This window comes from Rousettus aegyptiacus, unplaced genomic scaffold, assembly GCF_014176215.1.
Source record: "Rousettus aegyptiacus isolate mRouAeg1 unplaced genomic scaffold, mRouAeg1.p scaffold_m13_p_3, whole genome shotgun sequence".
Taxonomy (NCBI): Eukaryota; Metazoa; Chordata; class Mammalia; order Chiroptera; family Pteropodidae; genus Rousettus; species Rousettus aegyptiacus.
The window spans coordinates 125060948-125073777 of NW_023416306.1; the positions used below are offsets into that span (position 1 = coordinate 125060948).

At 35.9% G+C, this 12830-nt stretch overlaps 1 protein-coding gene across 1 annotated transcript; it reads right to left on the minus strand.

Moving 5' to 3' along the window:
* Nucleotides 1–3: 3 nt before the first annotated feature.
* Nucleotides 4–12391, minus strand: RSL24D1 (ribosomal L24 domain containing 1). The gene is made up of 6 exons (XM_016158142.2): nt 12243–12391; nt 8541–8654; nt 6848–6920; nt 2455–2518; nt 1383–1468; nt 4–347 (listed from the first exon to the last, which is right to left on the minus strand). The coding sequence occupies exons 1-6, from the start codon at nt 12321–12323 to the stop codon at nt 262–264; spliced, it is 504 nt and encodes a 167-aa protein (XP_016013628.1). The 5' UTR covers nt 12324–12391; the 3' UTR covers nt 4–261.
* Between the last annotated feature and the right edge of the window lie 439 nt (nt 12392–12830).

Here is a 12830-nt window from a genome sequence, read left to right on the forward strand (position 1 = left end):
GCCATTATCCAAGTGGCATGACTATATCCACAATTTACCTCTGTGGTTACAGAATTTTCATGATTTATACAAATACATCTATCAGTAAAGGCTTAACACTGAGATGCAATCTAGCATCCGTAATAGCTGAGGTTTTGCAGATAGCAATGTAGAAGAGATGTATTTTTAATGTTTTCATGAGTCACCTTATGGGAAAAAAACAATTTAAGCGTTCTTCTAAGTCTCTAAAGAAGATTTTTCAATTCATAGAAATGGTTACAGTCAGTCGAGATTCTCAGAAACAACTTCCATGTCCACATCCTCTTGTAATTTCTGTACCATTTTGTTTTCTAGTAGCTTTCCTTTGCCTAAAAAAAAAAAATATTAAAAACTTTATCAATTCAATGTTACCTTACAGAACTCAATACTTTATAATCTTTTGTGTTTTAAAATAACATTAGCCATTTCTAAATATATAAGAATAGTAACTAAACTTATACAGGTATTATAATATGCCATCCATAAAGCATTCTACATACATTTGCTCATTTCAGCCACATAATAACCTGCATTTTAAAGATGAGAAAAGCTGAGGCAGATGAACTTGCCCATGGGCACTCAGCTGGTAAGTCAAAGTGATGGGATTTGAACCCTCGGCCTCATGGATCCATAGTCCTTGCTCTTAACATTGTATTACCAAGCCTAGAGGGTTAGCTAAAAACTTAGATAACAATGGTTCATTCATGTCGTTTCTGGGTGTGAGTTTTTTGGCACCCATATGTGAAACAAATGTTCCACATTTTAATAAAATGTGGTACTTTAACACAAATCTACTACTGAACTGTGCTTATAGAATTTGACCTTTACTAAGGTTTAGGCATGGACTCATTCAGGAATCAAGTCTCTGACTATATCTCACCAAAATTTCTCTTTAAGCAGTCTGCAAAAATAAGTAAATTATATAACAGATTGTCTAAAACTGTAGTTCTCAAACTTAAGTATCAGAATCACCTGGAGAGCTCTGTATTTATGCTAATTTGCCCAAGTAAATCTCATATCAACCAAAGTTTGAGAACCACCAATATAAAACACTGTCCTTTAATAAAAATAGGTATGAGGCAAAATCATCTATGAAATTATCACTCAACTCACTTTTAACTCGGAAAATAGGATTTTATGAAGGGGAAAAGAAATACCATATGTAAAAAACTAACTGGAACTTGGAAATATACTTAGCAAATTACATATATTTTTAGCAAGTCATACCATAAATGTACTAAGATAACATTTACATGAAAAAATACCCTTAACAAGCTGGTTGATACTCAGTTACATAGACCACAAAAATCTAGAGCTTTCACCTCTACTTAAAGCAGAGAACTCCTATGCAATGCATTACTTACAAGCAGAAGGAGCCCGGATGAGATGAATGTTTTGCTTTACTTCTTTGATGTCCTGAACTTTCTGTAGTTCTTTATTTTTCTTTAACCTAGGGTAAAAACATTAAAGCCAAAATTTCAGTTATTAAAGCTTCTTTAAAAGACATTAATTCATAACTTTAAAAAAATATTTTATCAAATAAGCCACACATGAGGAGTGAGAACTCTATTTTCTAGTTCCTAATTAGTTAAATAGAATTCCTAGAATTAGGAAAATCACTACTTGGCAACAAAATAGTAACAGATTCAGGCAAGACTGTACTGGATGCTAAAACCAGTATATCCCAGTTTGAAAAGGACCAACCTCTTTGCTGTGTCTCAATGTATCTCCTCTAAAGGTATGTATTAATTAAAATGAAAACAGTAATTTTCCAGTGGAGAAATTGGCAGATACCTCCTTAACCACACGATCACTTGGGATGACATGAGCCTCCTGAAGGAGGCATCATCATTTCCATGATATTCTAGCCAAAATACCTTAATCTGTATCTAATCATGAGGAAGACATCAGACAACCCCAAACTGAGGCACATTCTATAAAATAACTGACCTGTACTCTTCAAAAATCTCAATGCCATATAAAAAGAAAAGATGAGAAACTGTCCAGATTAAAGAAGCTTGAGGAAATATGATCACTAAATGCAATGTGTGATCCAGAATATTCTGTTATTAAGGATATTATTGAAACAATTAATGAAATCTAAATAACATCTGTAGATTACATAATAGTATTATATCAATGTTTATTAATTTTAATAACTATACTATGGTTATATAAAAGCATGTTCTTATTTTTAGGATATATACACTGAAAAATACTTAGGAGGAAAAGGGCATCATGTCTTCAACTCACGGTACATAAAGATGAGGATAAAGTAAATGTGGCAAAATGCTAACAATATACAAGAGTACCTTATATTATTCTAGCCAGTTTTTGTAAGTCTAAAGTTATGTGAAAATAAATTTTAAAAAAATGCCTCTACATTCCTACTAGTTAATTATTTTTCCAAGAATTACTCCATACATATTGTCATACCTATTCATTATAAATTTAGCTTGGCGTTTCTGTTTGATCTCTTCAACTCTCTTCATTGCATCAACTACAAAAAAAAAATTCATAAGAATTAGCAAACTATTCACATTCAAGCAACAGCTTTAACAATCACTTCTTTATTCTTTATTATGATCTAGAAATTGATTAAATGACAAACCCATTGGGGAAAAAATCTCTACTAAAATAGTGAAAGAAGGTATGTACCCTTTGCCGGCATCACTGTTAACGCTTATCTTTCACACTTATCATTTCTCTATATTCTGCAAAAGGTTTTATTGCTACTAAATTTTCCTTCTTTTTTAAAGCACTCCAATGCTTTTCAAATTTTATTCTACAAAGAACTCAGATTAATAGCAATTAATCCCATTCTAAGATTGTTATCTCCATAAGTAAAACAAAGTACTTTCTAGTTATAAAGACTACTTTTTCTTCAAGTGCCTGGAATAAGATCTGGAGAATGAATCATACTCCATATTCATCTTGAATACTGGTTGAACCAGTCAACCAATCTGCCACACTCTCAACCACTAAATCCAACTGCTTTGGAAAATGTATACAGGTGCTAAATCCAACTATGCTCTAGTATCTATATCAACATTCTCCAACATAAGACAAACCAAATAATTTTTAATTTGTTTATAATTTTCAATTTCTAGCAGCCACATTAAAAAAAAAGTAAAAAGGAAAAGGTCAAAATTAAATTTAATGATCTATTTTGTTTCACCTAACATATCCAGAATATTGTCATTTCAACATGTAATCAATATAAAAAATGACTGAGATATTTTGTTTGTTTTCATATAAAGTCTTCAAAAACCACCAAGCATTTTACATTTACAGCACATGTTGACTCAGACTAGCTACATTTCAAATGCTTAGCAGTCCCTATGGCTAGTGGCTATCGTACTAGACAGCACACTCCCAATTTAGCTTCTTAAAGTATGTGAAGCTGAAGAATAGCAGGATATTCAGTCTTAAAAGTATCTCCTCACAATATACTTATTACCAACTAAAATGCTAACTTTACAGTGTAAAACCTGGCAGAGATCCCTTTAACCAAAGATCAAAGTTAACATTGCCAGTAATAAGACTAATAAAAAACAGGTGCCTCCTGAAAGGACACAAAGACAAGAACTCAGCATCACGTCGATGGTGTTTCTGCCTAATGTACATTACCCAAATCTAATCTTGAGGAAGCATTGGACAAAACCCAATTAAGGGATTTTATACTACATATCTGGCCCATATTCTCAAAATTGTTAATCTCATGAAATATAAAAAACAAACTCAGGAACTATTCCAAATTGAAAGAGACTAATAGAGATATGACATGTACTATTTCAACAACTTTTGCAATAAAATAAGAGACTGAGAAAATCAGAGAAATGTAAATAGGTCTAAGATTAAGTGATAATGTACCAACGCTAATTTTCTTGATTCTAATAACTGCACTGTGGTTGTATGAGAGAATGTTCTATTTTTAGGAAATACATATTAAACTATGTAACTCAAACAGTTGAGAAAAAATAAATAAATAAAAGGGGAAGAGGAGAAAAGGTAAATAAAATGTTAACATTTGGGGAATGTAGATGAAGGATATCAGAGAATTCTACTCCTGCCACTTTTCTGTTCAGTCTGAAATTATGTCAAAATAAAAACTTTTTTTAAGTGTAGACTGGGGAGGAGCAACACTGGTATCACCTGGGAGTTCATTAGAAATGCAGAATCTTAGGCCCCATCCAAACATACTGTATTAGAATCTGAATTTTAACAAGATCCTCCAGAAGGCCCCATGGTGCTTTTGGCATTAAGATGAAATTTGTATAAATAACTCTAACTTGATGTCAACTCTAAATTTGCATATGCTGTGGCTTAGAACAATATGGCTCAGAACAATATCTCTTCTTCTTTCTTTGCCTTTCAGCAAAAATGGTAAGTGCAAGTTTTAGTATTCAGAAGCATTACCATGCTTTAAAGTTACTCAGAAGGAAAACAAACACAAGAAGCAGGTAAATCCTTTCCAAAGAATAAGACACTGCATTTCTGGATATTCCAAAAGACCAAAAAATTTTAAATGTAAGAAGTGTCTAATAGATAATAACTGATCTGCTATATAGAGACACATAATGGATAAAACACAAATTATTCTTGCTTTTAAAGTTCTACTGCTGTTTCTATGGACATCAGCATCTTAACAAAGGTGTTTCAGTCCATACTGCACGTAAGCAATAAATATAAAACCACTGTCGACAGATCAGCTTATAGACAGGATGATATTAAAATAGGGAGTGTGAGGAATCAAAGAATAATATATTTTTTTCTGGAACACTACTAACAACTTTTATTAATTGTGCAAGTCAGCAGGAAATAGTTTTAAGTTCCAAAAGACCGAGACTGTCTACCCAGGAGATCATCTTTGAAAAGTCTATTTTTAAGATCCCAATATGAAAGTACAACAGAATCTAGGCAGGAAAAAAAACTCAATAGAGTACCACTTCTTACAGAATTTGCAGATGTATAAACAAGTGGGACAAGGGAATGAGAGACTGTGATTAATACCTGAACCAATTACCATCTAACAGAAGCAATAAATAAAATAGGAGTACTCAGTAAAATGTACTGAGAGGACAAGACTGTGTGTACCCTGTTCATCTTTGTATGCTAGAGTCAGGGCTTATTGTTCAAGCATATAAAACCTTACAGAACACAACGGTATTTCTCATCAACAATGTAAATAACATGAAACCAGCATAGAGGGTCATAGTAACTGAATAACTACGTACAACTAAAAAAAGATATATACGTCGGTTTCAACATCAAGCTGAATACCCACCAAATAAAAGTAGTTATAAAATATGTAAGGGTGATCTGAAGCTGCTATCTTCAAATGGTTATGAAAAAAAAAAAAGAGGAAGGCCAAGATGAAATAAAATTCAATGGGGTCCAGAAATGCTTTAGGATCTTCCAAGAACATCCTTGACAAAAATGCCTTTTGGAATCAATTTAAGAATCCCATGAAAAATTTGTAACTACGTGAGGTGATGGATGTTAACTAGACTTGTTGTGGTGATCATTTTGCAATATATACAAATTATCAAATCATCATGTTGTATACCTGAAACTAATAGTGTTCTATGGCTATTGTGGCTCAATAAAAACAAAGATAATCCTATGAAGTTACTAATCTCTTTAAAAATCCTTGAGGTTGAATCAATGATATTTCCTTACCAAATAAACCCAATAAAACTGCTTTTTCAGAAATGAACTCTCCTTTTAATAGCAAAAAAAAAAAAAAAAAAATTTTGTTTGATTTGAGATATCTTACATTTGTCAGCCTAAGGTACTCTACCTATTCTATAAAAAAAAAAAAAAATTAAAAAAAAATTTTTAAAGGAGGAATAAAGAAAACACCAAGAAGCAGAATACTTAGGGCTATGTGGAATACACAATTCCAAATTTGAACTCTTGAATTCTCCACATAGTCCAGAATGATAAAGCTTTAGAGGGTGTCACATGCTACCACAGAGGCTCACGACTTTTCAATTCCTATCCTGAAGTCTTATGACTGAGAAAAAGGTGTTGAAAGGGATGCTCTGTTTGTCTGATCCATTACTTTATCAACCTAAGCTGTAGAAACTTCTAGTTAAACTGTATCACCCTCAATCTAAGACTAGAAATAGCTAAAGACTGCATAAGGCAGCCATAGGAAGAAGAAAAGTCAGGGCCAAGGGCCTCAAATACAGTGGAATCTATAAGCTGGTCTAAGTAGATTTTACATGTGGGCTTTTCTTCATTAGTCTCTGCCTACTTCAGAAAAAAACAAAATAGACAAGAAACAAAATATTTTTTAATTTCAGTAGGCTATAGCTTCATTTTTACATAAATTAAGCACTTAGAAGTCTGATAAGCAAATTTGTAATTATCATCTTAAGTGCTGCACTTTAAATTTTACCGAAGCACTAAAATTTTATAAGGTGTACAGAATACACTGTTTATGACCTTAATCAAATTATCTAAACTTGTAAAGTTTGCTAGGTTTTGTGCATATTTTAAGTATGCCACTCACCCCCAAAAATGTATTCTCCATCTCTATCTTTTTTTTTCCAACTTTTGGATGTTTTATATCTGTGTGGGCACTTCAAATATCAAACTTAATAATTACATAATTTTTATAATGAATACATCAGCCACTTCTGAAAAGGATTTTGAGTAGCTTATAAGACAAACAGAACAGAACCATTAAAATAAGAATAAGAGAATAAAAGCTAACTGATAAAAAGGAGAAATTTAATATTTAAGCAAAGTGACATTAAAGTTATGGCAATATCCCAAACCAGTCTCTCTTGAAAATCCCTGGCATTCCCTTGTGACTTACTAGTTTTATTCCACAGCTCTCGCTGGTATTTGACAGGTTCATTTCTACGTTTTTCAAATTCAAATGAATTATCCTGTAAGGAGGAAAAATATCGTTTTTAGAGAGGTATGAAGGAAGCATTTCTTAAAATTTATTCTCCTTTCCACAGTGTTCGGAGTGTTTCGAACTAGGGACAAATGTTAAGATCCACACACCTCCCGCCCCACCAGGGAGCTATGAGCAAATCCAAGTTTTCAAACTTTTTCTCCTTTACACACCATGATGTACATGACAGCCCTACCGAAAATCTCTCTCTCTATGCAAGTTATCCTCTGTATCGCTGAGAGAGGCTTATAACAATCATGGGGATTATAAACAAACTAAAAAAGCTTCTGTAATTTCTCATTCCTAGATGAGACTCACAGCCAGAAAACTTTGCATTAGGCTGGATCATTTTTCAAAGATGAAAAAAAGAATTAAACATTGAGAATGTCATATGGGTCAACCAAAATACCTGTCATATTTATATATTTCAATACCTATATACTTGTATCATAAAGGTGTGAAACTACACATCTTTAAATAAATATGATGCTATTCTACATAAGCTTCACCCTGAAATTCTTCAGATCCCTTCTAAATGCAGTTAGTATTTTGCAGTTAATAATCCTATTTACCTTAAAACATACAAAACAATTTTGGAAAAGCTAGTTTTCTTAAAAAAAAAAAAAAAAATCGGCATTTCTTGGTGTTCGAATCTACCCAACATAGGCATATGGAACAGTACTAACTCTGTATTTGGCTGTTTCATTTATATATACGTGACTCCATTCAGATCACAATAACCTCGGCGATGATGAGGTCACCAGCAAATGACTGTGACTGGCATCCTTCCTTCCTTCCATACAGTTGCCACTTGTATTTGAGGTATTTGCTTCTAATCCATACTAAAAATTATTTTTGTGACAGTAATTGTGATTTGACCTTGCACCTCACAAAAAATATTCTTTACATTCACTGAAAACTTCTGGTGTTAAGGAAGCCAGCAAAGGGCTTCATGGTACCTGCTTAGATACTGCTCTTAAGGAGTAGAGAGGAGGTAGAGTCCCATGGGTTTGGTGGAAGAAAAAGTCAAGGAGGGAAGGGACAGTTTAAAGATCTCCCTCCTTCAAGGACAGCCTGTGCAGCAGCTTTCATCTCCTCCCTTTGCAGGGGTTGAAAGTGGACAAGCTTAACCAGATCCTTATGACCAATCCAGGAATAGCAAATATGATGATGGGGCTCATACATGAAATTCCCTTAGCCCTGACTCCCCACTATTCCTCCTCACGTCAACATTATATCTAATTTCTTTCTCTGTTCTGACACCAAGTCTGCTAAGGAAATCTAGAAACTGATAAATGGGTCTATTACAAATTTCACCTGAGCCCTCATTGCTGTTCAGGAACTTTTAATGTTTTAATTTCCTCTCAAAATCCCTAATTAGCAATTTCCAACTTCACCTTCTACAAAGTGGATTAGGAATTTTTTCCCTTTTCAGTATTCTACAGATTAATGGTTTTTAGGATCACGTGAGATTGAGATTACCATACCCAAATACAAGTCAGTCACTCATCAATCATGCTATAGGGAGCCTTACGATAGTTAATTAAATTACATACATTGCCTCCCCAAAAAACCCCGAAATTCTGAAAACTGTAAAAACTATACTCACCACTGTAAGCTCTTTACCAGCTGCTTTACGGAATGCTTTAGTCCACCTGACCTTACGAGGATTGCGCTTCTTCTTAAAGTTTTTATGACACTTGGATTTACAGAATCTAAACACCTACAAGAAAAGTTCAAATAGTGAGAGGTCAATATCAAACGAAATATACTGTAAAATCTGAGCAATAACAATGTTTCTCACTCACAATTGCTTCTACTTACACCATTTAGAAATTTGCGGACATGCCAGATTAAATGGAAATTGAACTATTTTTTGACCATCAAGCATCATCACCACTAAAAGCAGAGGGCCCTGCAAATATGGTTAAGAACTACCATTTTTATAGAATGAGTAAAACCTTATAATGATCTTGAATAAGGAATAGTTTTAAGGAAAGTCATTTATTTAAATCACTTCATATTTCAGAATAATTCTCAAAAATTCACTTTCTGTATACCTCAATAAGGGTAAAAGTTTCAAACCACCACTCTGAAATCTCTTTTGGTTCTTTCCATTCTTACACAAAATAATTTCAAAAAGGACCAATAATTGGCTATAGATTTATTTTTTAACGTATTCATAGATCTACTTGGAAAATTTGCCACTATTTTAATTCTCCACCTTCCTCCCAAGTGCTGTGATCCTTTAATAGTGCTTACAATTTAATGATACTTCCATGTGCTCCTGAAATGGCTTATTGGGATTCATTATACACATCTAAAATGCATTATTTTGTTACTCTGTAAGGTGTTAGAACACATTATAATTTGTGTGTTACTAGAAGAAATCTAAAGAGAAAAAGTGTTGGGTTTTTTTGAGTTTATGAATCTTGGCCAAAAAAAAAAAAAATTAAGTTGAATTACCACACCTAGAAGATGTGACCTATAAAGAAAATAGATCAAAATGAGGCATAAATATTTCAAACTAAGTAAGTTTGTGTATATATATCACAAACCAAAATACTTTTCAGTTTATTTTGTTCTATGAGGAACTCCAAGCACACTAAGACATAGTTTTCTTAGAAATGGTCATTAGTTTACTCTGTCCAGGCAAGTATGTCATGGAGAGCCCTCTCTTGAGACTTGAATGAAAACATATCTACATTCTTGAATTAATTTCAAATATCTGGAAAATACAAGAACAATAGTCTATTGGAGCAACTCACTATGAAATCATAACCAGTACAATTTCTTTAAGTATTTACAGCCCAAAGTACTATCTTTTTAAGTAACAGCCTCTTATGTTTAATGCCTACTGGATAACCCTTAGGCAAATCCTCATTTCTGAGAAATATCTAATGAGAGAGGTTTTGAACTTCTCCTGGGTCTCTCAATTCCAAATATAGCCAATGGGAAGTTACAGGGACGTCTACTTGAACTCTATATCTAATAAATGTTATCTGAAAAGCTGAAAAGCAGAATAAGGTATCTGATGAGACTAGAGTCATTGGAGATGGGAAGGGGCTTCAACTAGCAAATAAGGTGCAACTACTCTGTGTCTGATATTACACAGGTGCTAGGGATACGAGAATAATTAAAACATGAATCTCTACCTTGGGAACTTAGCTAGCAAGCTAAGTGTGATAAAGTCTCACTTTGCAAGTGAGAGAGATAGAGATCAGACTAGGATATAAACAATGGGATAAAGCTATATACAATCATGTATAATATGAAAACACACAATAAGGAGGTGATTAAACCTACAGTGGGGTAGGTGGTGAATGAATTATGTGTAAGACAAAGCTTCAAAGGCTCAAGTTTCCCTTTTAATGTAGTCCTCTACCAACATCCTCAGTCTTCAACATGCAACCAAATGATTGGTTCTCACCCCAGCCTCAAAGTTCTTCAACCCTTTCTTATTCCACTAATTTAGCAAACATTTATTAAGCGCTCATTAAGGGTGTATTTTTCCTGTCTACAAACTATGAGAAAACATGGAACATTAACACTAATTCTACCTTAAGAAGCTACCTAAGAAGTTTAAGAGGAGAAGTCTCTATGAAAGATGGTCTCAAAACCTAAGAGCATAAAGGTAGGAGGACTACTTAGGAGGCCAGAGGAGTGACAAGTGCCTAATCTGGAACCAGGGCAGGAGGGTAGAAAGAAAGCAGACACCACTATCCTTTGAAAAGGCAGAATAAATAGGGATTTATATCTAGATACATAAGGCAAAAGCTTCAAATATGAACCAACATCTCCGAGATATGCCCATACTTATTCTTCAATAGTGCCTCACACCCTCTACTTCTTACTTCCCCAATCAACTCTGTTCTGGTTCCACTGGTCTTCCCTAGAGCAGACTAGCTGCAAGCAAATTCGAACACCGTCCTTGCTACAATATAGACTTCTTCATCAACGTGAACTTCCAATGTGTCTGTCAGATCAACACCAAACTCTAAATAGCTCCCAAAATCTGTTGTTCTAATTCCAATACCTGCTGACAAGCATTGCTGGACAAAAATTATGATGACCTGACATCACCTATACAGCCATATTGCCCACTGTCAATTAGACTCCCACCTGGCAATCATTTGATTCTTTTTATACATTTTTTATCATGTTCCTGAAAGCAGGTATTCAAAATCATCTTCTACATGCTCTTTCAAGTTCCCAAACATTGCTTTGGTTTCTCACTTTCAGCAAGAATCCTTTCTCCTAATTTAATGAGCTCAGTATCTTCCATCTATAATAGATATAAGACAATAAAGTAGGAACTATAATTCTTTAGTATGTCCAAATCACCTCTTTAAAGACTCCTAAATGCTCTTTCCCAAAGACTCCCATTCAATGGATCTGGTGAAAAAACAGCAATCTATTATTTACAAACACCTAGTGATTCAGAAGCAAATGTAAGAGACCTCAAATTCAGAGAAACGACGTTCTAAAGAAACAGGAATGAGTTTCATTCTGATATGAGAAGATAAACTCAAGTATCACTCACGAAGTCTCTCAACTAGGCCTTACAGTATACCTATATGTTAATATCTTATACTTCTAGACTAATCATTTTGCATATACTTACGTCTGTATTTTATAGCCTTACCGACTCCATGCCTGTATCACCATCCACAATACAAAGGGACACAATTCCTTCGTCCTGCGCCTCTGCTCAAGCTGTTTACTTTTCTTCCACTTTACCCTCACCTTGCTTTTCGTGCAAAATTCTAGATCCAGGATAAATATATCCTTTCTGGGCTTTTTCATATACCACCCCCAAAACTCACCTCCAATAACCTCATAACATATGTCTACTATTAAGCTACATGCAACATTTCTATCGACCTCTATACACTGTGGATAGTCCCAAGTTTTATTCATCTCTATGGACACGGACCTTTGCAATGACGCTTGACTGGGCATCCGTTCAACGTTTACTGAACTGAAGAACTTGGCCCATGTACCAGAGTGGCCGCATTGCCCAAACACACCCTCGCAGTCCCCGTCCGGGCTGGCTGGGACCGCTCCTCAACCTCGTCGCAGCCAGCCTCGCCCAAAGGTGGTCCGGTAACCTGCTCCTTTCCGGACGCCCGCAAGGAGAAGGAGAAACTTCCCAAGCGGAAGGTCGAGGCCGGAGCTCCTCGTGAAGCCTCCCTGCCTCGGGGGCAGCGTGGAGAACGCGGCCCGAACGCCGCAGGCGAAGAAGGCCGGGCGGGTTAGGCCTCGGCCCGCGGACGCGCAGCCGGGCGAGCTTTGTCATTGGCCCCCTCACCTTGCAATCGTTGCGAACGAACATCATGCCGTGGCCGGGGTATATGGGCCCCGAACAGAAATAACACTTCTCGATACGCATGTTGAACGCGTGCGGGGACCCACCACCCAAACGCCGAGCTTGAACGGAAATGACGTAGCTCCGTCACAGGAAGTTATTTTCTTCCCGGTCCTGACCCGGAAGGGGACCGTGCTGCGCTCCTGAGGGCCCCTGGAAAGCGATCCGAACCCGACTGCGCCCCCTCGTGGCCCCACCGGCAAAAACGCTGTCGTTGGGCGCAGGCGCAGAGCTTCACAGTCAGCCTGGCCACCCTGTCTCCGGGAAAGAGAAACATGGCTCTGCGCCGCTGTTGAGGTCGCTCTCTCACAGCACCTAGTTTTCCTCTATCGTGCCCTGTAACGTGAGGATTTACTCATGTCTTAGATATCACGTCTTTGGTTTGTACTTTGCCCCCCGAGGGCTTTTCGCACATTGGGTTGTCTCTAGGAGTCACTTCTTCACTCTTTTCCCTAGACTCGCTCGATTCTGGTCCCGAGCGGACCCGCCTGAGGTCCGCTGCGGTAAACGACGCTACTTCGGACATTGCGA

Coding starts and splice junctions, on each gene's coding strand:
- RSL24D1 (XM_016158142.2), bottom strand. CDS start 12,323: ATGCGTATCGAGAAGTGTTATTTCTGTTCGGGGCCCATATACCCCGGC. Junction 8,655..12,242: donor TCGTTCGCAACGATTGCAAG/GTGAGGGGGCCA, acceptor CTTTTCTTGTAG/GTGTTTAGATTCTGTAAATC. Junction 348..1,382: donor CATCCGGGCTCCTTCTGCTT/GTAAGTAATGCA, acceptor TTTTTTTTTTAG/GCAAAGGAAAGCTACTAGAA.